This window comes from Centropristis striata, chromosome 12 (genome assembly GCF_030273125.1).
Source record: "Centropristis striata isolate RG_2023a ecotype Rhode Island chromosome 12, C.striata_1.0, whole genome shotgun sequence".
NCBI classification, from domain to species: Eukaryota; Metazoa; Chordata; class Actinopteri; order Perciformes; family Serranidae; genus Centropristis; species Centropristis striata.
In genome coordinates, this window is record NC_081528.1 from 10,165,981 (window position 1) to 10,193,311 (window position 27,331).

A 27,331-nucleotide genomic window follows, 5' to 3' on the forward strand; every position below is an offset into this window, starting at 1 on the left:
AGTGACGCATCTTGAATGTAGAAGATCTTTGGTACAGTACTGGAACTCCCGGCGGCTCTCCTGAATCATGAGTCGGTGTTTGACGGTTTTCCTGGTTGTCAAACTTCTTTGACTTTATGCTCCATCAGAAGACAACGCAATGGTTTTACAGCTTGTATTTTAACGTGTTTATACCATATTTGAGATGACCCAGGGACCGTCTACATAAACTTTACTATGCCTCGGTTGTTTTTACAGTGTTAGCTAACGCTGCTAGCTAGATACCTAGCTTAACCGGTAAACTTGTCAACACCGTAATTTAATTGAATACTAATGGAGGATGTCGGGGGCGACGCCTCCCCAGAGGTTCAGACGGTTTGCTCTCGTGTTTTCGGGTCACCAAACGCTGAACTGAAGAAACTTTTGTTTTTCAAAGTCTACAAGAGGAGGTGGTTTGTTCTGCTGGTGCTGTGTCTATTAAACTGCTCCAACGCAACGGTGAGTGACAACTGCATTGGCTCGGTTACCTGACCCTTAATAACAACCGACGATAAGTTAAAGGCCAAGCAGATACCAAAGTTGTATCTTGGGTCAATATTTAGTAACGTAAATGTTTGTTTGCACTGACAGCTTCCATCATCAAATAAACAAACAAACTAATCCTCTATTTAAAACATGTTAAAAACATGCTGTTTAACCCTATAAAGCCAAGTGTATCATATTAGATACAGTTATTTTTGAGACCTCTACATCATCAAAAACCTGATGTATACATGTGTTGAAGATAAACAAACTGAGCAACAAATTGCACAAAAATACCAGATGTAGCAAAAATGATATGCAGGTTCCACGAATGGATCATTGCTGCATTAAAAAACTTCATATCAGCAGATGTAGGATGTTGTGTTATATGGAAAAAATATGTATTTTGCATGTTTGAGGAAAAAGGAAAAGTCAAAGTCTTAATAGGCTAAATATGTTAGGGTTTATATGTTTTTGTTAGTTCGGGAAAAACAAACTGTGAGCAACAAATTGCACAAAAAGACCTGATGTATCAAATATGATACAAATTAGAATTCATATATGCAATTCATTTATTTCTTAAAATTCGTCAGCAGGTTAATAAGCACTCAGTTTTTACAAAAATTGAATTTTCTGGCAATTATTTCATGGCTCAGGCTTTATAGGGTTAATGGTAGAAAATACCTCTGATCAGTAGAAATCATTTACCTACGTTTAATTCTTAAAGTACGGAAGACTTTTTTGCCAAAATAAAGGTGGATAAAAAAATCTAAAATATCTTTATTTAAGTAAACACACCAATCCCATAGTGTAAAAATACAGTTTAAAGATTCCTACTAATGGTTAAACATGATAATAATTGATCAACAGAAAAAAATAACATTCAGCTATTGCTGTTTACAGCCTCTCAAAAATAGAGATTTGCTGCTTTTCTCTGTTTTTATGACATAACAAACTGAAAATCTTGACAAAAATCTTGACAAAACAAGACATTTTAAAGAGGTTGAAAATCTGGGATGGACATTTTTCATTATTTTCTGACATGTTTGACCAAGCAAGAATAATTGAAACTAATCTGCAGATTATTCATAATGACCACAATCACCTGGCAAAGGTGGAGTTTATGGATACTTTTTTAATCATTAATCTGAGTCTGCAAATTATAGAGTGACTTAAATTGTCAAATAAGTGTAGTAGAAGAGAATGAATAAAGTGGCATAAAAATGGGAAGTAAAGTACAAGCAATTATACTTTATAATACATGACTTGAGTAATTGTGGAGTAATTCAATCATAACTGCTAATAAGCCCCAACTCAGCATCCTGGTTTATGAAAATAACAAAATACAAATTCAAAGCCATGGGATGTTTACATTTTAGAATTACAATATCTGCACTTCTATACACAAATCTGTGTCACCATATTTTAAAATGCAGAGTAGCTGCACCTTAAACTATTACATTTCACTGGCAGCTTGTTGTCCTTCCCTGAAATTCTTTCTCTAGAGTTAAACAGCAGATGTTGCTGTGAACGGTGTGGATAGATGATGTGGCCTCCTTTATGTTTGGGTGGAACTTGATATAATTCCCCGGGGATGTTTGTCATTGTAAAGCAGAGTGTGCCTGGAGGCAAGTGTGCCCCTCTCAATCATGCAAAGTGAGCCCTCCCTCACCTATTTTCATCTCCCACGAGACACGTCCCCTCTATGGGAGCTATTGTTTCCACAGAGCTGGTGTTCCCACTCACAAAAGATGCTCAGCTGGCGGAGAGTCATTCATGATGTGGCAAATAACAGCCGACGAGCCAGTTAGACATCTATCAGCCTGACATTAGAAGCACTACTGAGGGTTCAGGGTGGGATTTAAAATCGGGGGTGGGCTTTTGATGGTTGGCTTGCAAATTGATTTGGGATGAATTTTGAGAACTATAACCAGACTAACATTGTTTTCAACCACAGAAAGTGTATTGGTCATGTGGGAAGACTTAAATATTAAAATGTGGGAAGACTTCAGGATTAAAAAACGATCAAAAACCAAAAGCTTTAATATATATATATATATTATTTATTTATTTTAATAATAGATTAGAACATATAGACCAGGGGTAGGCAACCTGAGACTCCAGAGCCACATGTGGCTCTTCAGACCATCTGCAGTGGCTCCCTGTGACTGTGACCAAAACATTTATATGAAAGAAAAGGGTTACTTGTTTACGTTTTAATTTTTATTTAACATTGGTGGAGACCCAAAGCAATTCGTGTTCTTCAATTGTAAAAATGTGCAGCTTTTATACGGCATAAAAATATATTTTTTTACTTTTTGGTCAATTTATATGTGCATCATAGCTTACAAAAGTCTACGACACGCCAAAATCATATTGATAAATGCTAATTATGACCTATTAGTAAAGCTGGTAGGGTAGTTTAGACTTAGTGGGCTGTTTTATCGTCATTGTAAGGTTTGAAAGAAGGTTTGCGGCTCCATTCCCACATTTTTCTTCCTTTTTTTGGCCAACAGTGGCTCTTTTGCACATAAAAGTTGCTGACCCCTGATATAGACTGTATTATTTAAGCAAAGTTTCCCCACTTTATTTATTGGTTTTCACAACTGAAAATTAAACATCAGATGTACAGAAATACAACAACAAACTTTTTACGAATTCAGAATAAGTACAACTGAAATAAATAGCTAATAGCATTCCCAAATCATTCATAAGCATCAATTTCTGCATTATGTCCTGTAAAGAGTTTTCATATTGGCCCATTTTAGACAACATATACAGGTCAATATCAGCTGTTCAATTCAGCCAACCAATGGCTCTAAGTCTGATGTCGATATGGTAACTTTTTTAATGGTAAAAAAGTGTTTCCTGTTCTGTGATTATAAACTGTTTTGATTATTTTTGCAGAAGTCTGCATCTGAATGAAGCATTGTAGTTTCAGTACAATATGAAAGTACAATAGGAAACTAGAGACACAGAGTGGTATCGTAATGAAACCATATCTGAAGTTTCAAACCAACATGATCCAAGTTTTGTTAAAAAGCAGACCAGATTTGTGTGAAGCATCAATAGACGGTCAAACGAACAGTCTTCCAAGTGCAAGCATTTCAGCTTTTAGGGGACAGGATTGGCTTTGTGTACCGAAATCAGCTGACCAGCTTATGTTAACTCGGCTGCGTGAGTTTGTATTTCTTTATTGTCCGCCACACAGAAGAGTTGTACTGGTGCTGGTTCTGTGGTCGCCGTGTCAGTGGTCAGATTTATTCAGTCAGTCTAGGAATCAATCCCCTAAATACACCTTTTGTTGCTGTTTTACCTGCAGTTCTCCACACTAATGTGTGAGAATGTCTTGCACTCTTTAAATACCTGGTTAATCTATAAGCACTGGTCACATTTCAGTGTAATAAGATTTATGATTGCACTGTGTAACCTTGATGTAGGTTCGCTGCATTAACAAGCACAAAACAAATCAGATTGCCTGGGGAAAAAAATCTGATTATGGCAGTTACTTGCACGCATTAACTGCAGCAACGTGGCAACTGTATAATCATTATTATCAAGATTCTTACAGGGTTTATAGTGTGAGAGAACAGACTTATTTTGTTTTATTATAGTTTGAATGTGACAAACATTTCACTGTTAAACAGTCAAAAAAGTCAACATATAAAGACTTTTAGGAGCTTGCTCTCAATTAGATTTTGGATAAAAATATTTTGGAAACAAGAATGCAATGCTAATAATAATAATAAAACATCCTTTTATCCCTCTGCACTGTTGCCAAAGAGATATGTCGTGCATATGCACACATGTTAAAAATAAGTTATGCCTATGTTGCGAAGAAGTCATGTTTCTCCTGCAGAAATGAAGCTGCCTAACTGGTTTTTCCATCTCCTCCTTCCCTCTGTAATCAGAGAAACCAGAGTCCTTGTTCATGACATTTTAGAGATATGGTTACAACAGCGAGCAAACAGTCACTTTTCACGCCTTCAACTGTCACATTCACCCAGTTTGTCGAGCAGCATGAAAACATTATGTTGTGCCTTCATTGGCAGAGTGATATGTATATAAACTGGTGTCACATGAGAGCACAATTTCTTTTAAAAATCCTAGAAATTATTTTTTTTCTCACATGAGTAAGTCTGTCCTCTATGGCGACATGGCGACAAGTTACTTCTGATCACTAAAATACAGCTGATAAATAGTTGTTAAATGCTCAATAAATTGATTTGCAGCTGTAATCAATACATTTTATCAAATAACAGTGCCTAAAACCAACTCCTAGCTCTAAACTGAAAGCAAAAAAAGACATTTTAGTATTGGTGTCTTACAAAATAGACCTCCAGTTTTATCTTTTTTTTGTAGTGAGTTGACATTTTAAAATGCTGACTGGGGTCAACTCAAACCTTCACACTGCAGATTTCCAAAAGGGTACTCAGGCTTCTATCATGTCTGGTTTGATTTCACTGAAACACCAAAAGACCATGAATTACAAATATTTTCCAAAGATTGTACTGATCATTTATATCTGAAGCACAGTCAGATCTAACCACTAGCTGTATAACTCACCATACTTTTCTCAATTTTGAGACATTTTATTGTTTTGTATTTCCACACATGAAGCACATTTAAACATTTACATTTATGTTACTGTTGTCTTGGTGCAAAATACTATGCACCAATTACAAAATATGTTTTAAACTAATGATCTAATGCTCAAACTGGGAAACGCATAATATTTCTAAATATATACACTGAACTTAATGCATTCTGTTCTTATTTTTTACCTTTTACACAGCATCCCAGGTTTTTTAAAATTGGGGTTGTAATTGTCACCTGTCTGTTTGGGACACAGACCTCATTTTTCAAATAAATAAATCTCTTCATGTGTCCTACCAGTTATGGCTGACCTTTGCACCAGTAGCGGACCAGTCTGCCCAGTTTCTGAAGGTCACTCTGGAGGAAATCAACTGGTTGTCAGTGATCTTTATGGTGGTGGCCATACCGCTGAGCTTTGGGACCACATGGATGTTGGACACCCTCGGGCTACGGATCACTGTATGAAGCTAACTTACTGTTTACAAATCCTCCTTCCATCTGTCTTCCTGTCATATTCTCATGAACATCATAACAGAAGGGGATCTTTCACATAATTCTACATTGCCAACTCTATGAGAGATTAAGGTTATGGTTAAATCTCCCCGATATCCCCCCAATTTTTTAACGTCCCGATAATTTTTATTTCCTCACTGGGATAGAGGGACATGTTGTTTCAGCTATTATTTTGTAAGATGTTTAATATATTTTCATACAAATCTCTGATTTTACTGTATCTGGACTTTAAGTGTGAGCCCTGCCTCATTACCACAAATTGCGTAAACACTACAGGTATTGTCCCTTGGTACCAATAATGGAGGGATAGATTCCTTCTTGAATCTGTTTCAACATTTTGACTTTATGGTCAAGTCAAAGTTTATTTATAGAGCACATTTAAAAACAACCTCAGTTGACCAAAGTGCCGTACAGTTATTAATGTAATTAATGTATGCCTTCTTGATCCTTTGCAGCTGATTCTGGGAGCCTGGCTGAACATGTTTGGAGCAGTGCTGCGCTTCTTAGGGCCACTGGCCCCTAGCGCGGGTATTCAGGCTCAGTTCCCTTTAGTGATGTTTGGTCAGACTCTTGCTGCCCTGGCTCAGCCCCTCATCATTTTCACCCCCACCAAGCTGGCAGCTCTCTGGTTCCCTGACCACCAGCGTGCCACAGCTAATATGATTGCCTCTATGTGTGAGTGCTTTACTGATTATTATTATTATTATTACTACTACTACTACTACTACTACTACTGAGAGCTGGATATAAATGCAGCTCCAATACAGCTGTGACCACACAACCTTTTAAAGGGGTTCCTCTGGATGTTGATCATAATTAATTTTAAAAAGAGAGCCACTATGAGCCAATATAACGTTTTATGTTGATACGTGTTAGAGTATCAACATGAGAAAACAATCAAAATGTATTCCACCGTTAATGAATAATACTTTTACTAAATTTAAGAGGTTTCTTTTATTTAAAAGAAACACATTTGGTGGGTGGAAATTTTACAGCAACTTATAAACCTTTATAAAATCGTTCTCAACTTCAGTAGGAATAAACTCAGTGACATGTAAACTTAAAGCTTTTGTCAAAAAGAAAAGGAAAGTGCTTCAAATAATGTATTCTTATTTTGTGGAGAATAGGAGCACTTTGGTTTGGCTTTTTACTTTTCCAGCAATGCCTACTGTAAAACACAATTATTTACTTTTCTAAACATATTTCCATGTAAATTGGGGAAAAAACCTTGTTATATCATTATTAATATTTATTTATTCTTGCATCGTTAATACTTTTTATGCATCAGTGCTGGTGCCTCTGATGTTGGCCCAGTTTTTGTGGTGTGTTACAAATTTAAGTAGGAAGTGATTCTGTTTCAGCACATGCTGCAAAGTGCAGGGGAGCACATTTGCATGTCAGCAAACTCTTACATGTACACAGCAAACTGCAGGATGTGTCCAAAGATACATTTCCATTGCATATCAAATTATTTTAATTGTATCTTTTTATCCTTTAAAGATGAGAGTTATATGAGATATTTCTTGAAGATACAGTTTTTCTTGTAGTCCATGTCGTCACCATTACTTGTAGATAAGAACTGGCTCGACTGAAACGGGGAACAGAAAGTGTAGAGATGCTGTGTGGATTCTTAACATAAGACAGAAACCAGAATAACCCTCAATTACACTTCTCTTTTCCCTCCTCAGCCAATCCTCTGGGTATCCTACTCGCTAACATCATCTCTCCCATGGTGGCTGAAAAATCTGGACAGATCCCAACTCTGGTGAGCTGAACTGAGATAAAGTCTATAAAAATCCAATGAGTAGTAGTCTGGTCAGGTTTTAGGTTTAGTGTTATGAAGCTAGGACATAACACTATTCTGCATGGTTCAATCTCAGTCATGGCAGGATTTTGCTGCAGTTTTCAGCAGTCAAGTGCTGATAAACCCACTGTAAACAACTTGTCCAACCCAAATGAAAGAAAGACGAGTGTGACAGCTAGCTGATGAAGAAAGTGGGTCATTTAGTATTTAAAGAGTGAAGACTCTTTTCCTCAGGAGTTTGTGGAGACCAGAGCTAAAAGGAGAGTGAAAATTGGACTTGCACCCACTAGTTGGACACAAACACGACACCAGATTCATAAAAAAACACCTATACAAGTTAAAAATATATTGGAGGACCATGTTTTTCTGTCCTCAAGTGGGCAAAGCAGCTTTAACGAGGAAACTGATGACCAGCTTTTGAGTCATGATTCTTTACTGTGGTAAAAATAGCAACAACGAATATATAAGGATCATTTTCTTGTTATTTATTTTGAACAGACAGTAGCGCCAGTGTCAAAATCCTCTTGCTGGGAATGGAGGAACTTTTCAAAAAATGTCTGTATTACACTGTACACACTGAACAAACAGTGTCCACAAAAGGCACCAGGCTACAACAGGCTATACAACTGAAAAAACATCTCTAATGCTGTAAAACAGCAAATACAAAATATTAAGAATAATACAGAGAAAAACTTGTGCATTATAAGGAGAGTTTGTTCCATCTTGGCTGTTACCATTCAGTCCTTTGCTGCTGTAGGCAACCTCTGTCTGGTTCTTTCCCCAGTTTCTCTGTTTCATTTGTGCTGTAGTGTGACTGACTTGCACGCCAGTCTCAGCACGTGTTGCTAATGGTGTACGGCTAAAAGTAACTGGGTGCAAGTACTGTGATGGTTCTGCTTGATTTCACATACTTATACTTTACAGTCATAGTGAAATTGCAATAAAGTATGAATGCATTTTTTGCTGAGTGGTTGATGGGACTTGGATAATACAGATAACTGTAATGTCCTTGGAGTGAATCTTATTTGGGGCCTTTTGGGGCATATAAACCTCCGTCTCTCCCTCATGTTTCCTCTCACAGTCTACTGTAAATAACAGCAAAACTGTCCAAAAAAACAAGAAAAAAAGACATCAGTTGGCCTTGAATCAGAGGATTTCCAGAGGGCATTGTGGGATTGCAGCTGCTAATACATAAAACTGCAACAGCTGAACTCTGTTGCTCCGTGGCATCTCACCTGCTAATGATGATAAATTGTCTTTGATTTCAGGTGCTAACATCCATTTATCATCACATTATGTGTGTTTCATCCCTCCTCTAGCTGATTGCCTACGCTGTCCCGGCATGCATCATCTGTTTCCTAGCAACAGTGGGGATACGGAGCAGCTCGCCCCCCACGCCGCCATCGGCCAGTGCAGAGTCCTCGGGCTCCGAGCCGTTTGTACAGGGGATCAAACTGGTGAGGACACAACACATACAGGTCTAACCACCAATGCAGGATCACACTGTAAACAAAATGAATATTGTTCTGGCAACACAGAGACATCTCCAGAAAAAAGGTTGGACAGACAAGAATCACAAGTGAGCCAATAATCAGATTTTAAACAAACAAAGTGAAGGTTAAAGTCCCCTCCAGTCACACAAAGTATGCAAAAGTACTACTACTTTTGTATGCCATGGATTGCCCTAAAGTAAAAAAAACAAAACAACTCTGAAAATGGGCTGGAAGTACATCTACTTGGTTAGCAAATAAAAGAGCATTGTGCATCAAGGTGGTTGGTGTCAGAGGAAACACTGGAGAGTTTCAGCCTTACATGTTTGAGTCGTATAACGTGAAGCCAAAACATCTCAATCGCCCCCTGGTGTCTGGCTGCAGTGCAGGTCATAAATCAAGCCCTCTCCATGCTAGCAGATGGCACAATCCGAGTATGATGGTTTCTGCCGTCATTTATGAATATTATGAATGAATATAGTGGTGCATACTCGCAAAATTATGATCTGTAGCTCACCTGGCTTCTCCTTTAATACCTCTTGTCTTGCTCTAGTGTTAATGATATGAAAGCAACACCCCACAAGTTGACAGGACTGCTACATCACTTAGTTTTATGATGAATGAGAGCCTGCTCAGCCTGCTGAGCCATGATGTTAACTGCTTATTTCACTCATATGTCTTCATATAAATACATCAGGTGGAGATGTTACTGAGGTTAAAAACTTGATTTTCTTTGAAGGGGGTTTAAAATATTACCCAAGCTATGTGGAAACATCCATCATTTTTTACAAACCAACTTTATTTACATTGAGGTGAAAAATAAAAAAAACTCCTCGTCATAATCTCAACCACACATAATATTTTTTAGTCCAGGTAAAACCGGCTGACCATGCACATTCTTTTCCCACAACATTTAACTCGACTCAAGCTGCCTTCAGTTAATGATGGTTACTTTTCCTGCATTGATACCATTACATTTGTATTTAATGTCTTATTAGTGAATGTAATAATTTTATTGAATATGTACAGTCCACCCTTTAACAGTCTACTTTATTTATTTTAGTTTTTACCATAATTACTATTTGAGTTTTATCACTTCATTCACTTATTTTCAGTTTTATTTCTCACTTTGTGTTCTCTGTGATATTTTGTTTCCCTTGTTGAATGCTGTAGCTGCAGTGACCTTATTTTGAGGTTTATCTTACAACTCCTTTTATCTGTTTCCTCTGTAGTTACTGAAGAACAAAGCCTACCTCATCCTGCTGCTGTGCTTTGGTTCGGGCATCGCTGCTTTCACCTGCTTCTCCACGCTGCTGGAACAGATCCTGTGTGTGCAAGGATACACCAATGTAAGGGACAATTACGTGCTAGTTAGACCAATTAGCATCCACATTCTGAACTCCAAGCTTTTTCAGGGCGTTTTGTGTTTTGCTTCTGTCACATGTCATTTACTGTGGCACAGTTTCTTTTACTGCAAATGTATTTTAAAATGTATTTCCACAATACTTGGAAAGAATGGAATCTATAAAAAAAACTTCTCCAAGTGCCCACAAATGTAAACCGATATTGAGGAAAGTAAAAAGGGGCTTCATAAGCTATACATATATTGAACTATACACATTTTGAAATATTCACTGAACTTTTGTCATGTGACTGTTGGTCTCTGTCGGGTTGTTCATGGCCTCCCATCCACTGAGGAGCACAAAGAGTAATGTTTTAATGTTTTGGTTTTTCTGATAGAGGTGTTCCTCACACACACAAGGAGCGTTGAATCCGATGATAAGTGGTGTAGTTGTGGCTTGTTGCTGGCAGGTTGTGGGGTTCGGAGGGTCAAATGAGTAAAAAAAAACACACATGGATCGACAAAAAAATGGTTATTTGCTATATAAATAACATTGTCTTTGATATTACAAAGATCTTAAGTAATGAAATGAAACAACAAAAGGATACATTTTATCTTTTACATACTGGATGCAGTATAAACCTATAACATCTCATTTCTGCAGGACTTTGCTGGTATCTGTGGCGCTCTCTTCATCGTGTTCGGCATCGTTGGCGCCGCTGCTCTCGGCGTTTATGTGGACAAAACCAAGAAGTTCATCGAAGCCACAAAGATCAACATGAGCTTCTCTGCTCTTTCATGCATCGCCTTCTCTGTGGTGAGAAAATATTAAGAAAGATAAAGAACCACAGGAGAAAATGCTGTGTTCCTTTGAGTTCCTTTGCTCTGTTTTAATAGTAACTACTGTTTTTTGTGCAAAGTTTAAAATAACTTTGTACTGTCACATTACTTTAACATCTTGCCTTTAAAAGCCTACCTTTGAGAACTCTAAACGAACAGAAATAAACATTCAGATTACAGAATCTGAGAGGTAGATTTCAGCTGAAAGATGCTGCGATCCTGTGGTATATTTATTCTGAAGGTGTTGTAGGGGCACGTTTGCAAAGTTTGACTAAAGTTTAAGAGTGCAAAAAACAAAGCAAATATACAGTCTGTGTTTGATGTGCACACTCTTTAAAGAAAGCTTTTGATCATCAGTGTGTTTTGACAGTTCCTATATTTCCCTTTAATGCAGCAGTTCAATTAAGTCCAGTATAAATAAATCCCCAAAGAGGTTACAGAGAGGACACCAACAACATAAAGAAAACTTTCTTTGTTTTTCCCTTTTCTGTCAAGCTCATAATTAAGAAGCCCTAAATGTATTTACAGTAGAGGAAGCACTTTATAAGTAAATGCACTTAAAGGATAAAAATCTACATGGATATTTAAATATCCCGTCGTCATAAAGATGATCAAGCTTCAGTCATTCTCTCTATATACAGTACTCAATATTCAGAGGAAACATGTGGCATTACTTTAAAGGGATGGTTCATTATTATAGATCCAGCTTTCTGAGCTGAGATATCACTTCTTAATATAGCTTTTTAGGGAATGTTGGTGCAACTTTTTGTTTCATGATTAATCTTTTTCCTGCCCTGTTGACATTGTGACACTCAGAGCTGCTCTTCTCCTCTCAGGTGTCTCTGATGCCGCAGCAGAAAGTCGCCGTGGCCGTCGTCTGCTCTCTTTTCGGCTTTTTTGGTTTCTCCATTTACCCGGTGGCCATGGAGCTGTCTGTGGAGTGTTCGTATCCTGTCGGAGAGGCGACATCAGCCGGACTCATCTTTGTATCAGGGTACGAGCACAGCGTACACACACTGTACAAAATGGTGGATTGTAGTCAAAATATAAATAATGTGGAGGTTAACCCTCTGGGGTACATCTATTTATTGAAAATACACATGTTTTATTGACAGTAATAACTTTCTTTATATATGATATGTAGACAAGCTGAGAAAGCCAGTTAAAAGTGCAATCCAATAGGAGCTTTCACAGTGTGTCATTTATGTTTCTAGACCATTTTTAAATTGTGAATTTTCTTTCTACAATGAAAACTATTACTATTTTTAATTTACATGCAAATAGACTGTTTGTAGTTTTATTATTTAATATTTTTTCTGCTGTTTTTTGTGTATAAATGGTAAAAAATGTTACTTTTCCATAGACACCTGTGTCTTTTGTTTGTATTTTGGGTTCCTAGCAGCTTCATACTTTGTTAATTAAAATAAAATGAAAAATCTGACTGATAGCCAAGTTTGTGTGGAGAAAAATGAGCCATGCATGTGATGTAAGTTGACAAATTTGAACCAAAATCTCCTGGACTTCAGAGGTTTAAACACATTTCTACCCAGATGTTATTTCCACATTTCTGTTTCTGCTCAAAGAAAGCAGTATTCAGTTCAGTTATGGCCTTTTTCAGCTGGCACAGCTCAGAATGTTTCATGTAATAGAAAATAAAATGGAAAAATGATGGAAAATGTAAATTAGCTGTTGATTATGCACCACAGTAGAAAAAAAGAAACCCTCAGTATGTGAAGAAGTAAATTCTGTTTGTGTCACAGATGGTAGTTTTTAAATCCAATTTCCACACAGATTTCATGAGTTCACTCGAATTCATATTAATCACGACTGTTTCTCTGTGACCTTTTGCAGACAGATTCAGTCGGTTCTCTACATCGTCATCCTTCAGGCTCTTACCAAACGGCTCGCAGACTCTCCTCTGTCCACCTGCGGAGCTGCAGTGCTGAGCTGGAAGGGTAGGTCACATGATTGTATGACATGAGTGTACTGTACTGTATGTGTGAACAGTAAACAAATCAACAAAAAGTTGTTTTTTACCTAAACAAAGAATCTTTCATTTTCAAAAATGAATATCTCCACTAGTTTTCACTTTCTTTCAACCAAAGTTGGAGTCTGTGCAGTGTTTAATATAGTTTTTTGGTCCTGCATATAAATTAGGTGCCACAAAATTTGCAAAATGTAACTCCAGACCTGGAAAAAATGGGAATAAAATTGTACATTTTTGTGAAAAACGCAACCGAAAGAAGATTTAGAGAAGTAGCAATATTTTCGTTCATTACCAACAACTGCATTATAAAATGCATGAATCATCAGATTAATCTGAAGACACATCTCATATGAATTATATTTATACATTAATATTTAGATTTCCCCCCCACTTGTCAGATATTTGACACCTCATACAAGCACACACACACACGCACACGCACACGCACACACACACACACACATACATATTTAGTTGCTCATTGTGTTTGATTGTGCTTTGATCAATCAATTATAGCCACATTAAAAACACATTGTTTATTTATGTGAGTTTGACAGAAGTTGAACATATGCACCAGTGGTTTAACACTTAATCACATTAAATTCCCACTAATTCCCTCTGTTTATGTGGTTATTTATCAGCCTGCAGGCCAGCAAGCATCCTCCCAGACATTAACTTTATTATGTTGTAAACTCTAACAACTTGTAAACTTGGGCTTTTGGGATGTTGAGTTGTAATCTGAACCTTTGTTGCCCTCAGTGCCGATGCTGGTGATGGCGGGACTGTGCAGTTTTTTCACGTGCTGCTTCGTGATCTTCTTCCACACACGATACAGACGGCTGGAGGCCGAGGAACAGGCGACCTACGGGACCAAACAGAAAAACAGCTTGACACCCTCTGAGCACCATCAGAGTGTGGAGACGTGAACCTGCTGAGAGGCTCATGATGAGAGAGAGACACAGGAATTATGGGTATCACCACTCCTACGGTTTGTTTTCTTTGGTACTAAACATAGTGAAACCTCAGATTCAGTTGTTTTTTTGTATGTATATTTAATACATTCCTATTCACAATGATTCTTTTGTATGACACTGAGGCCAAACTAACAGATTATACAGTAATATTGTTGCTCCTAACATGTAAATGAAATCCTTAAGATGTTACAAAAAGATATATATGCATCAATAAGCTCAGCAGATTGTAATGAAATATTTTATACTTTTTATATAACAAAAGTAGTTCGTAGTGAGGAAATCTGTGTAAATGATTGATTTTTATCCACTTTGTTCTAGAAATGCCAGTTATCTGGGAGAAAGTTCTCTGAATGGTTAGGTGTATGAGATGATTTTGGGGGTTCTCACTAGGATTTGAGTCAAGCGAATTATTCACAAAACCAGGCGTCGCTGTCTTAATTAGGAAAAAAATGAAGACAGACCAAAAATGTGGCTCTTTACAGAACATGCTCTAAACAAATACACATTTTCTGTCAAAGGAAATATTTAGTAAGTTACTGAAGGTTGGTCCACATTCCCTCGGTGCATCAATTCTACTTCTGCTTCTGTGTTTTGATTTCTTCCAGCAGTCACTGACACAGTTGCATTCTTGTCTATTTTCTGCAGCTGTGCAGATAAAAACAGGTTCTGTTTGACTCTCAGGGACTGACAACAGAACCTGATGTTTACTGACGATCTTTTGAAACATTTTCTGGCATCAGACTCCACACGGAGCTGCTCGAAGTAACTCTATGCATTTTCACATCATCATTGGTACATTAGTATCTCAACTTGTACTAAAACCACTAGAAGAGATTCTGTTTACTAACTTAAAATGTTTTTCATATCAGTCTGGGTTTCTACGGGTGCTCTGTAAACTATGGCTCTAAGACCAAACTAACGTGAACTAAAACTAGACGGCTTGTTTTTTAACTGAATTAATGAGCAGATGAACCAAAAAGAATGATACTGTGTACCACTGATAATGTTCTGTACTTGTTAATACCTAAAAATTGTAAAATAGCTTCCAGTTAAAGGACTGCAGACTTTGTAAAACAGTTTTGCTGCCTTAAAGACAGACACGGTTGTGGGTTATGTGCAATAAACGGAAACCATTTCTGAGATGATTTCTACATCTTATGAATAGGAATGACACATTTGTGCACCACACTTAGCCTTGTGCCTCACTGTGCAAAGAATAATTCAACTTTTGTATTTTTATTCATACAAAAACAACAGTGGCTTTATGTAAACAAACGAGTATTTAAAGGGTTACAATTCAATAGGTATTTGGTTGTTCAGAGCAGGACTGAAGTTGGTTGAAACGTTCAACTCAGTGAAAGAAATAATAGGACTTTTCCTTATGTCATACAGACATTTTTGTCCTCTAAGGACAACAGAACAACTTTTTTTTTTACAGTAAGGCACAAGGGTTCAATATTGTACTGTACTGACCAATAATGTTTTATGTATTTTCCAAAGAGGTAGTGTGGTATTGTGTTAAAGATGTAGGAAACTTGAGGACTTGAATGATGTAATCTGGAGTTGAAGAATGTCTTTGACTTTACCTCCAATGTTTTAGATTTCATCACCTGAACACACTTGTAAATGCATGTTTGTTTCTGAGAGCCAAGACTGCAATAATGACAGTTCCTCTAATGCTCTAATGCTTGAATGCCTTAAAATGTCAATAAAATGTTACCTCAAGGATCCACTCTTTTCCCTGACTCTGATTCTTTACAACAGAGATGAAGTCAAGTAACTAGACAGAAAAAACTTTAAGGTCTTTCATAAAGACTGAAGGGAAAACACAGGTTTGACATGTAACATTTGATGGCTCTGTTAAAGCCAATCAATCATTAAAAATGATCCTTAATTGAATGACGACATTGTTGCACTGGTTTAAAACAAGTTTCAATATGAAGGAAGATCATTTTGAATATTCAGAACATATGTATACATAAATATACACAAGCATACATATATATATATATATATATATACACGGTATATATATATATATATATATGTTTGAAAATAGAATAATATACTATCACTTTTAAAATATATTTTTAAAATGAGTTATTTACATTGAACTGCGACCACACTTTTGATGGACATTGACAGTTTACAGATTATAAACGGACATGTAATTTCCACATTTTTATACATTAACAAAAAATTGGGTTGGATCTTCCCATTTGGTTTTTAAAAATATGTAGTGTAACATGTTGGTGTAAAATCATCCCGATAGCTAATTGATTGAAGGATTGATTGTTTCAGCTCCCAAATGTTTAACAAAAACAATGTTTAAAAATACCAAAACATATCCTGGGTAAAGCTTTAAAAATGTTAATATTCGGCTGATAAACTAAACTTTTGTAAATTATAAAGGGATTATTACAGACTAATTGAAAAATGTTGATAAATTTGTATTTGCAGCTTCATTTCACTCTCTGAAAACAAAAGCATTGACCTGAATTTTGCTTGTGTTTTATAAATTAACCTTTGCCACCAGCACAAATTCCCCTACAACTTTTTTTCTTACCACAATGCCAAAAATGATTTTGAAAACTATCACTTTTTACACAACAAGTTTCTTTTTGGATGATCTCGGTTCCTCCATGTTATTATTTTCAGATAATTTGCACCATCAGAATAAGATAAAGCAAGAGGGGAAGATGTTAGAAAATAAGAAGACACAGACAAGCAGGCAGATAAAGACTCTGGAGAATTTTAATAATTTCCCAATTCCACATAAAACAAATATAAAAAAGTAGAGCGCTCTCTTGATTCAGAATCATCAGAGCTGACCTGAAACCTTGTCTGCTATGATCACGTCTCCAGCTCAGACAGCTCGGACAGTTTTAAAAAGACCCATTCATAAGAAAACGAGCAGGATTTCAAAATAAAAACAACTGAAAAACAAGCAAAAAAACTACAGCAAATAAATGACTGAGGATTTATCAAATTCTTGTGTATATTCCTAATTGGAAAGACGACCTCAGCTGCACAAAACTAAAATGTCGAATGGCACAAAACACAAAACAGAAGTAAATTTAAAAAAAAAAACTGTAATGAGATTCTTGATGCAAGAGCTGGTAGTTTCTAATGTGTTGGTTTATCACAGGTACTGTGTGAACACAAGCACACATTTCATCCAATTACATGTCAGTGTGTGTGTGTGTGTGTGTGTGTGTGTGTGTGTCTCAGAGCTGCAGGGCACAGAACTGCTGGTACACGGCCAGGATGTGGTGGTCGAGCTCTGCGGTGAACAGAAGGTTCTCCAGGGTTCCCATGTACTGCTGGATCGTCACATGGTGCTGCAGAACGAAGAGAGGCATGATGTCATTGAGAGAATACAGTGTGTTATTGTCAGGGTTCGTACACTTTAACAGTGGTCAAATTCAAGCATTTTTCAAGGACTTTCACGGTCCATTTTCAAGCTTTTCCCGTATCTTACACCTGTTGTAAATTGCATGTTTTAGATGAGTACTTACATACTAAAAGGGGGGATTTCACTTAACCATACCGACAGCGATGGTTTTACACTTTTAGTAGGAATGGTCTTCATTTCAGATAGGCTACTCATTATTTTTTACATTGAACATGTGATTATCTATAGTCTATAGATGGATGTAGTCGGATTGCAAAAGAAATACAGTAAGAATTCCAAGCATTTACAAGCACTTTATCCAAAATCCAAGCACTTTTTAAACCTTGCAAATACAACATTAGAATTCAAGCATTTTCAAGGATTTCAAGCACCGGTACGAACCCTGTATTGTAGAGAGAGAGTGTGTGTGTGTGTGTGTGTGTGTGTGTGTGAGAAAGTTTTACCATGAGAAAGACCTGCTGCAGCCTCTCGATACAGTTCTTGTACCAGGGGGTGCTGATGTCCACGCTGCCCGTCTCACAGCGAACCAGATGCTCCGTCAACAGCATGATGAAGCGCTGCGGGAGGGGAGATGCCATTTAAAAAGAAGTGCACACAAACAAATGATACAGCTGCACAAAACAGGGCCTGTATGTGTAATAATGTCTTCTAGAGCCCTGATCGATGACAATGCTGGTATTAGAGGGGGAAAATGCATTGATAATCAATATAGTGGCTGATAGAGTAATGTTTTCAGCTGGAATGAAAATAGACCTTCTCTATGTGGATTGTGCACTGGTTTTTAACCATTCTGTAAATGTACCCAGAGAGCTACTTTCTCAAATACAATATTAAGTAATATTAAAAAAACATTATACATTATGAAAACAATGTATTGCATTGTCAGTCAAATAGAAGAAGATAAAGAATAAATAGGAAGAAAATAAATAGCTAAAAAAACATCATCACTGTTCAGTTTCAGTCAATTGCTGACTATTTAAAGAAAAAAAAAATCACACCAAGCAACATTTTGTGTATTATAATACTGTTTTCTTGATAGCACATATCAGACAGCATACACAGCTGTATTGATAATATCGGTCAACCGGGTTCAAATGTTTTCATGGTATTAACAAACTATAAAGTTAGACTCAAATGGCTTTCTTCTCTTCTCTAAAGTCAGATTTCCATCCAAAGTTAGCACAAATATTTGTCAAATTTCTACAAAATCAGCAAAAGAGAGCAAATTCAAGTGCATTTCCATTCACTTTCTGAGCATTTGCTTAAAACCACCATGTGTTTACTGGATGAGTTGAAGTTGCAATATTCAAGCGGGCTTTAGTAACAGTTGAGGGACATCAGTGTTTCAGGTGAAGGTGAAACAGAGCGAAAAGCATATAAAATCCAGAAGTCTTAGATCTAGAATGCATGACAGCGCTCAGTACCTGGAAGATGACGAGGAAGAGGTTCTTCTGTTCGCTCTGAGCCGACTCCACTTTCTCCTGTAGCCTCTCGATCTGTTCCTCCAACTGACCCTCCTCATCCTCGCTGTTCTTGTCCATGTCCTCGTCGTCCCCGCTGTCCCTCTGTCAGTATACACAAACATTAATACCTTAAACTTTACCTACAAAATCATCCCAACGTTCATTTTCAATCATTCATGTAAAAGTGACTGACATGGCCACGACGGACGAACTTACCCTCTTATGCTGCTGTTTCTCCAGTTTGTCCTTGGCCTCCTCCAGCTCCTGCTGGATCTTCTGGACGTGTTTGTCCATCTTTCTGATGGTCGAGTGCAGAATCTCCCAGACAAAAAGTCTACATGAGGATAAGACAGTTTCATTTAACAAAGACATGCAGAGAAAACATTTCATTCCAGATGCAGCACGACAAAAAAAGAATCAGCTTTTATGTCCTGGCTGCATGGAAAAAGGCTTAAATGTGTTTTTACCTGGTGAACTGGTGAGCCATATCCTGAGAGAAGAGCCAGTTGGCCACAGCAGCACAGTCCACGATCTGTGTCCGAATCATTTTGTCCACCAACACTGCGACCATCTACAAGGCAGCAAAGACACTACATTTAAGATGCACATCCTCCTAAATAGACATCAACACTGTAACTCTCCATCACTGAAGTTTTTTTTATGTTTTTATGTATCTTACTGAAGGGTTTGTTTTTGTTTGTTTGTTGGTACCTGCGGATGATTCCTCCACACTTCATAAACCACCTTGAGGATGTGCAGCTTCCCCTCGTCACTTTCTGTCAGGACCTTCAAGATTTCATGGAACCTGGAGGAATCAGGTGCAAGTGAGGCCAGCAGGATTCAAACAATGCAAAACTTTAGTGTTTAGAGTTGGTGTATAACTGCTGAATCCTGTTGGGGAACTTACAACTTTTACAATAGAGTTTTAGAAAAATATCCTTGAAATTTGTCTGTTTTTGAAGTTTGAGGTGGAGTTTGAAGTTTATTTAGATTTTTTCAGCCGTTTTTATATTATTATTATTATTATATACAAAATTATAAACTAGTAAAATAAAAAGGTATGAGGACAATGTGAATTGGGTTTAGTTTTAGTTCATGGCGGCTCCACTTACTTGCCGAGGGCACTGAAAGAGTGGCTGAAGGATTTGGCTGCCAGATGGAGAAGAGTCTGCAGGAACACGTCGATCTTCAGAGGGTTGAAGCTCTCGCTCTCATCTGGAGGGAGAGGAAGAGACGGATTGCTCAGGCTTTTTTTGCAGAGCGCACAGAAGAAGAGAAAAAAACACTACTTAGAATATAGAAACTTACCATCATCATCTTCTTGGTTGGGGTTGGGCACTTCTTTGAGGATGGTCAGGATCTCTTCGTTGGTCGCTCGGTTCTTGATGGCGTTGGAGACGTTGATGGATGCTGGGTAACCCGGTAACGAAGCTGTGAGGCAGGAGGGACACTTTGTTTGGTATTCATGTCTAAATTACAGAGAGATCTGTGGAACCATTTCAGTCCGACAGAGGAAAATAAATAATTTAAATGGTGTTTTATAAATTCTTCCTGTTGACTGTTTAATAAATTTTACTACTGTTAAGTAAAAATATGTTTTCTTACAGCCACCCTCTTCGTCATATTTGTAAACAAAGATGGGTTCAGCTGGGATGAGTGCTGAGAAGGTTGGAGGGACAATGTCCACTATTCGCTGATGGTATGAAAGTCTGCAGGGAAAGAAGGAAACAGTTTTTTGATTGAAGGATCAAAGAAAACAGGACAAATAGTGTAAAAACTTGAGTAACATTCAACTTATTTAGGGATAAATGCCTTAAATCTCCACTAACTGCAGTAAATATTGCTTGTAAATTTCCTTTACAATTATGAGAAAGAGAGAAAATCACATCATAAAGCCTTTAATGTTTGTAGAAAACATGTGCATAATGCTGAAATACCTCATAGACTTCTCCAGAACCTCTTTGACAAACTTGGGCTTGGGTTTATCCATATCCACAGCCAAGCAGTCAGACCTTAAAAAAAAAAGACATACAATAATGTCAGCTGTGCCTTTTTAGGTCCATTATAAACAATAAATAGCTGCTATAAAAGCACTCTATGATGACTCACCAGTCATCCCAGCTCCATCGAAACTGAAAGTTGCTCAAGTGATGAGAAAACCAGTTGATTAGTCTGGAAATAAAAAGGAAATGGGAAGAGACGGGAAGACAGTGTTAAATCACAGACAGGAACTACTTGTTCCACTCAACCAGTAACTGTAAATGTGCAGTTAAATGACCTGTCTATGCAGCTGGTGTTCATGGTGTCCAGTCTCATGTACAGCATCTCTGTGGCTTGGGCCAACTAACAGACAGGCGTTAAGGAAAGGTCTCTTTTAAAGTGGAGAAATATTTGTTTTGGTTTTTTGTTTCATACCTTGAGCACTTTAAAACTCAGAATTATAACATCTTTAATGTCATTATAATTACTGTTTCTGGCTCTTTATAATGGGATGGGTCATGCAGGGTCTTAAAGCTTTTTTTTTTCTGCAACAGTTTGAGAAACTTAAGTCAAACATCACACATCAATCCTCAAAATCAAGTTTTAAAGATAATTCTAAATGACATGAAATTGTTTAAACTTAAGTGGTGATGAGCCCAAAAATCAAGGATACAACTTGTGGCAACGATCCCGGCTGCAGTTTGCACAGTTCAATGAGCAGCGTGGTGTACATGACGTCGATGTGAGGCGGACTCGGCAGCTGGAACAGTTCTCCAAAGATCACCTTGAACAAAAAAAGAAAAACAGATAAATATTTTATAACAGCCTTTTTAATCTTTCTCTAATGGCTCAGCACGGCGTTTGTAAAAACTGTGTACCTCCACGATGTGATAGTTGAGTGGGATCTTATTTTTCCCTGGATAGCTGAGTAACTGGGCAGCACTGAAACGTAAAAAAGACGAATCAGAAGTGATACAACATTTGAGTCAGTTGCATGTACAGACTTGATAGAACTGAAATGTGATGAAGTGTGTCACCCACCATGTTTTCCTCTCTTTCCAGTGAGTCTTAATGATACAGTGCAGGTTTTCTTCAATGACAAATCTCTCCACAGAATGGCTGCCGGGCATAACGGGACCCTGAGGATAAAGAGGACAGAAGTTTGTAGACGCTGCACAACAGCAATTAAGGGAGATTAGGAGATAAGGTAACTCACCTCTGGGGCATCGGTGTAGTCGAACATACGGAAGACGACCCGGGGCATGGGGTACTCGGCGTCAGGCATGTGGCCCGGCGGGGTGAAGGGGGGCAGGTTGTGCTGCAGAGCCTCACACAGCACGCTGTCAAAGGCGATGTATGGACGAAGGATGTGACGCTCCTGCCAGCGGTCTTTCTTAAGCTTCTGAATCTGGGCCCAAAGGCAGTCCAGGTACTGCGGGAAGGACAGGTAGATGGGGGGGACATTTTAACAGGCCATTCAGGTTAGAACAGAGATCTACAAACACAATCTTTCCGAAGAGACTCAATATTTCTACGAGATCATGCCAGTGTTTACATTTTATTTTATAATAAGAACACAGCTTATGGAGATAGTGACTGAAACTGAAGTGATCTATACTTCAACAACGTCATGAAAATGATTCACTGTATTTCTTCTATAAACAATAAAAAGGAGAAACATAGCTCTTTCTTCTGTCTCTCACCTCCTCTTGTGGATGGGGCTTCTCTGCTGTCCACACCTGCAGCATGGGGACGTGCGTCTTTACTCGCCTCCTAAAAAGTATAAAGAAGTGTTAAGAAAGAGCTGAATGACCCATTGAAAGGGTTGATTAGAGACTTAAACAAAAAACAAGAATGTTAGCAAAAATACAAATATCTAAGAGACCGGAGCTGAAGCAACGGAGTGACATAACAAGGCAGACATCTTACTTGAGGTAGCCTTCGACCTGACTGAGAAGTCGGTCCATTTCGACGTCTTTCTTCTCGTAAAGCTCCTTACCGACCCAGGGCAGACAGGACAGCACCACATACACAAACCAGTCCGACCGAACCTGAGGAGACAAACTGGTCCACTTAGAAAACCACATACTTCTTAATTCAGCCACATTAATAGCCAGAAATGCAGCCAAACCCTACTGAACATAACATTACGTTCTAAATATTTAAATTAAATTTAAAAAATGTCACACCTACCTGTGGTACATCTTCCTCTTGAGTAACACTGACAAAGTTTTCGAACATGGCCACCATTGAAGGAGCAGCAATCACGTGGCAGTTGACCAAGTCAGACAGAAATCGCACCTATCAAAAGAAAACAGGGTGTTAAAACACAAAAAAGAAAAAAGTGTTTGCCTCATTTCATGTGCTTACAAAATGTCAGCTTACCAAGTAAACAGCTTCATTGTACAAGTTGTTCTTCAGTGTCTCCTTGAGTTGTCTGATCATGGCCTCCACAAACTCGCCCCCAAAGTTGTAGTTCCTGGCATTCAGGAGGCCGACTAAAGTTGTATACACAGTCAGCTTCTCAGGTAGGAGGCGAGCGCTGGAAAGCGAAGGCAGCTTAGTGAAAAAACGACCACGCAAACAGTGAGTATTTCAACAGTGAGAGAGTGAGAAGTGGTATGAACTTACACAGCACATAAAATGCGCAGGATTTTGTTTTTGTAGTTTGGAAGGTCAGCCTCCAAAACGCCTGCAAGGCCCTCCAAGTTGCTCTCCAGAGACGATGTACTCTGGAAAGAGAGTTTACGCAATTTTGTTTGTTTTTGTTGTACTACAGTGTATTGAATTGCACTGTCAAAAAATGAAGAAGTGCTCTATTTGGATCAGACTGGGACAAAGCACAACACTATTGATGCAAGACTCGATAGATAAAGCGAGAAATACATTGCCAGAGTCAACTCTTTACCTTCTCCCCCACACGACATATCAATGACTCCAGGCGGTCTTCGATTTCAATGGGCTCCGACGTTCTCCTCCTTTTGTGTGACTGACCTCCTGGAAGGGTAAAGGAGCAACAAAATCATCACATGAGTGAAATGAGAAACATCAGCTGAGAGAATAACTCAAGGGCAGCTTTGATGGAAAAATACATCCAAAAACAAAAATGTGTGTCAGTATGCGGCTCATTTCTAAACAGATTTTACTAGGCTCTGTGTACAAGGACACACACCAAATTTAGATATGAACAGGAGACACAATAGGTCAGGAGCGTTATCCATTAACACTATGTAATTAAATTGAAGATACTATTAAATTGCATTTTGGGAAATGTTTGAATCTGTGTTTTCCAAGCTTGGCCCATACCAGTGACAAAAAGTCTGAAGGACTCTCAGCTGCTATTGCATTTTTAATCTGTCGCTTGTAGGTCTACTTAATACTAAATTGATGGTGTGCTCCTTTAAATTGATTAGCAGAGAAAGCCAGTGTAGTAATAATGCCATTAAGTTAGATACATATCATTATTCACAGGGTACTATGACACCAGTTAAAGTGATTTTACTGGGACATAAACAGTTTTTTTTCTGATTCACAACTGACTCTTCAGTATTATCAGTATAACCTATGTTATCACAACATACTGTAGGAATGATAGTACCCGAGGTTACAACAGAACTAGGCAAAAAGCTCTTCATGCACTTTCCTTCTTCCCAAGTTAATATATATAGAGGGCCCTTAAACTGCCGGAGCTGATTACTATGGGAGAGTAAAAGTAAAAGTTAAAAAAAGTAAATTTGAAAGAATTGAGAAAATAGTACTCTTGGCCAGGTGCAAAATGTATCACTTACATTGTTAGGAAAAAAAAATTGTACCCATTTATGGATGGTAATTGATTTCTTTTTTATGGCATTTTAACTGGATATGGTGCTCACACATTTGTAATGTGTGAACATTGTTTTTGTCTGTTTGTATTGGACTGCACTGAAATAGCGCTTTTTTTCCCCCAAAGCGCTACCCTACAACGGTGCCACCTGCCACCCTTGGGAATTCATTCATACACATCGCTGGGCCATTTGGGGCTCAGTATCTTGCCCAAGGATACTTCGACATGTAGGCTACCGTGGTCAGGGATCGAACCACCGACCTTCCGATTAATAAGTAATTGCTCTAACAACTGAGCCACAGCAACCCGTTACCTGCTGTTTGTGTTTATTGTTGTTATGATGTTTATGCCGAGTCTGATCCTTCTTCGATCAGTCCAGCTCGTTTTCAGTTTATTCAGTTGCACAAAGCAAATTCAACACAGTTCAAGCTCAGGTACTATGTCAACCAATGCTGAAAAAATAGCTGGGTCTTGACTTTTGAAGGCGAAGAAGCTGATTATTAGTTAGTCTTCTCGAAATAACAGTAAATTATCCGGTTAATTTGCTTCAATGAACAGGCCCCGGGTAACTCTTGAAAAAGAAATCTTAATCTCAGTGAGACTTTTACCTGTTCAAATACAGGATATGAATATGTAATGCAGCAGCAGTCCATGGAGTCTGCTTATATCAAAGTAAGTTAACTGGATTCTCAAAGTAAACACTTTTTTTTTTGATCAAGGTCTTTTTTTATTTTTAATTTTTTTCAAATATAACAAACAAAGTAAATACAATTCACACGTGAGGCAATCAAGTCTAGTTCCTGTCCAATCAAACAAACCTCCTAATGCCCCCCACTCACAAGTACTGAACACCAAGCAGATTTCAATACATCCAGACACCGACACATACACAAACTAGGTAAATAAAAAAGGAAATCACAACGGAGAGAGAAAAGGAAAAAAAGATACATATATACATTTGGGTTACATAGAAATGTTAGTAGCTGCCATGCTTTCAACAAAGATAGATGGCTGCCAAATGACATATCATTTTCTGGTGGTCCCTCTTACAGTACATCTAATTTTTTCTAAGTGAACATGACTTAATCACCCAAGTCATTTTTTTGTCAAAATAGGGTTTTTTTTTGGTCTAAATCATCTCCTCATGACGCCAGCTACACCTATGGTAAAACCTACATCCTCAGTTGATCAGATCATGTGATTTTACCCCTTTAAGATAATGGCCTATGTCAAGTTTGTGACTTAAGTGGATTTATTATGCCGAAGTCAAAATAAAATGTGACTTAGGCAATTTTTTGAACATGCCTTTGTGACTTAAGCAAGTTATGGTAACACTTTATTTTGAAGGTGTCTACATAAGAGTGATATAAGCGTGTCATAAACATGACATGGGATGTGTCATGAACATTAATGACACTTTGAAGTAACATTAATGCTCATGATACTTGTCATGTCATGTTTCTGACAGGCTTGTGACTCTTATGTAGACACCTTCAAAATAAAGTGTTACCATATCTTGCTTAAGTCACAAAGGCATGTTCAAAAAATTGCCTAAGTCATTTATTCATCTTAAGTTACACAATTTACACACAGTGTTATTACTATGCCAATAGCCATCCATTGTTACATCCTTTTTGAGTGAAATCATGAAAGTCATATGTTACACTTTTGGTGAAGTTTTTTGTGTTTCCTGCAAAACTTGAAAAAATGAGTTAGGCGATATTTTAACAGGGTGACGATATTTATATATTTCAAAGACTTGGTTGCCGCCCCCATGTTCAGCACACTGGTTAACAGAGGCTAACCCTGCAGCTAGCACTAAACGCGTACCGGTTCATTATTCTGCTAGCGTTAGTAAGACAGTTTGCTCAATCATCTCCGATATCAAACTAAACATGAACTGTTTTTTTATATATTTTGTACGATGACAAGACTTCAAGCTGGCCTCTTCAAATAATGCATCAATTAGCATCGAGTAAAAGATTAACGTTACCAAAAAGACGCTAACATTAGCTAGCCCACCACTCGTTAGCCTAACGTCTGAATTTAGCTGTACACATGTAACATAGTTAGCGTCCACTAACCGTCATTCTCGCTGTCGCTGTGTCGTCTTCTGGACATTTTTCAATCCGCTTGGTTATAAATGTCGGGTAATTCGACGAGATAAATGAATGTGAAATAATAAGTCGGCAGAACAAGCTTCTAGATCATTCAGCCTGGCCGCTATAAAATAATAGCGGTCTGATTCAAGAGATGCGCATCCGGGGCAACCGGAAGGTGTACCGGTCTTTTTCGTCCGGTGTTCTCTGTGGGCTTTTCAACCATAGACATATGTCTATGTTTTCAACTATTTATCTTATTTATATACAGTCTATGTTTCAAATGCACGTTTTGTGTAGTGTTCATGCGGGTTCCAGCTCACCAAAGATTAATAGGAAATGAAAAAGTAGACAGAATGGCTAAGGAAGCAGTAAAAAATTAGGAGGTGGAAATTAAAGTTAAAATATCAAAAGCAGAGGGGAAGAGTCTAATCTGGAAATAAATAATCAATCAGTGGATACATCATTGGAAGAGGGAGATAAAAGGGAGTAATTTATACAAAG

The 27,331-nt window shown here is 37.8% G+C and overlaps 2 protein-coding genes across 2 annotated transcripts; one reads left to right on the forward strand and one right to left on the reverse strand.

Annotated features, from left to right (window-relative positions):
* On the forward strand, positions 1-15,775 carry slc49a3 (solute carrier family 49 member 3). Its single transcript, XM_059346875.1, has 10 exons — positions 1-477; positions 5,398-5,556; positions 6,066-6,285; positions 7,299-7,375; positions 8,734-8,871; positions 10,137-10,253; positions 10,911-11,063; positions 11,923-12,080; positions 12,938-13,041; positions 13,833-15,775. Exons 1-10 carry the CDS (start codon positions 313-315, stop codon positions 13,997-13,999), a joined length of 1,458 nt encoding a protein of 485 aa, XP_059202858.1. The 5' UTR covers positions 1-312; the 3' UTR covers positions 14,000-15,775.
* A 1,008-nt stretch (positions 15,776-16,783) lies between these two features.
* LOC131982298 (nuclear cap-binding protein subunit 1) lies at positions 16,784-27,024 on the reverse strand. Its single transcript, XM_059346916.1, has 23 exons — positions 26,813-27,024; positions 23,814-23,902; positions 23,537-23,637; positions 23,291-23,447; positions 23,099-23,206; positions 22,835-22,956; positions 22,609-22,678; positions 22,122-22,337; positions 21,947-22,044; positions 21,784-21,847; positions 21,579-21,689; positions 21,204-21,268; positions 21,035-21,097; positions 20,863-20,937; positions 20,531-20,634; positions 20,234-20,356; positions 20,038-20,140; positions 19,637-19,730; positions 19,393-19,496; positions 19,142-19,259; positions 18,887-19,027; positions 17,906-18,019; positions 16,784-17,388 (listed from the first exon to the last, which is right to left on the reverse strand). Exons 1-23 carry the CDS (start codon positions 26,847-26,849, stop codon positions 17,275-17,277), a joined length of 2,391 nt encoding a protein of 796 aa, XP_059202899.1. The 5' UTR covers positions 26,850-27,024; the 3' UTR covers positions 16,784-17,274.
* Positions 27,025-27,331: the final 307 nt, after the last annotated feature.

Bases quoted from the DNA above. Each gene is read 5' to 3' on its own strand.
- slc49a3 (XM_059346875.1), top strand. From the start codon at position 313: ATGGAGGATGTCGGGGGCGACGCCTCCCCAGAGGTTCAGACGGTTTGC. The intron at 478-5,397 runs GTGAGTGACAAC...GTGTCCTACCAG, and splicing joins TAAACTGCTCCAACGCAACG to TTATGGCTGACCTTTGCACC. The intron at 5,557-6,065 runs GTATGAAGCTAA...GATCCTTTGCAG, and splicing joins CCCTCGGGCTACGGATCACT to CTGATTCTGGGAGCCTGGCT.
- LOC131982298 (XM_059346916.1), bottom strand. From the start codon at position 26,849: ATGTCCAGAAGACGACACAGCGACAGCGAGAATGACG. The intron at 21,269-21,578 runs GTATCCTTGATT...CCTGTCTGTTAG, and splicing joins CGGGATCGTTGCCACAAGTT to TTGGCCCAAGCCACAGAGAT. The intron at 19,028-19,141 runs GTAAGTTCGTCC...GTATACTGACAG, and splicing joins AGAAACAGCAGCATAAGAGG to AGGGACAGCGGGGACGACGA.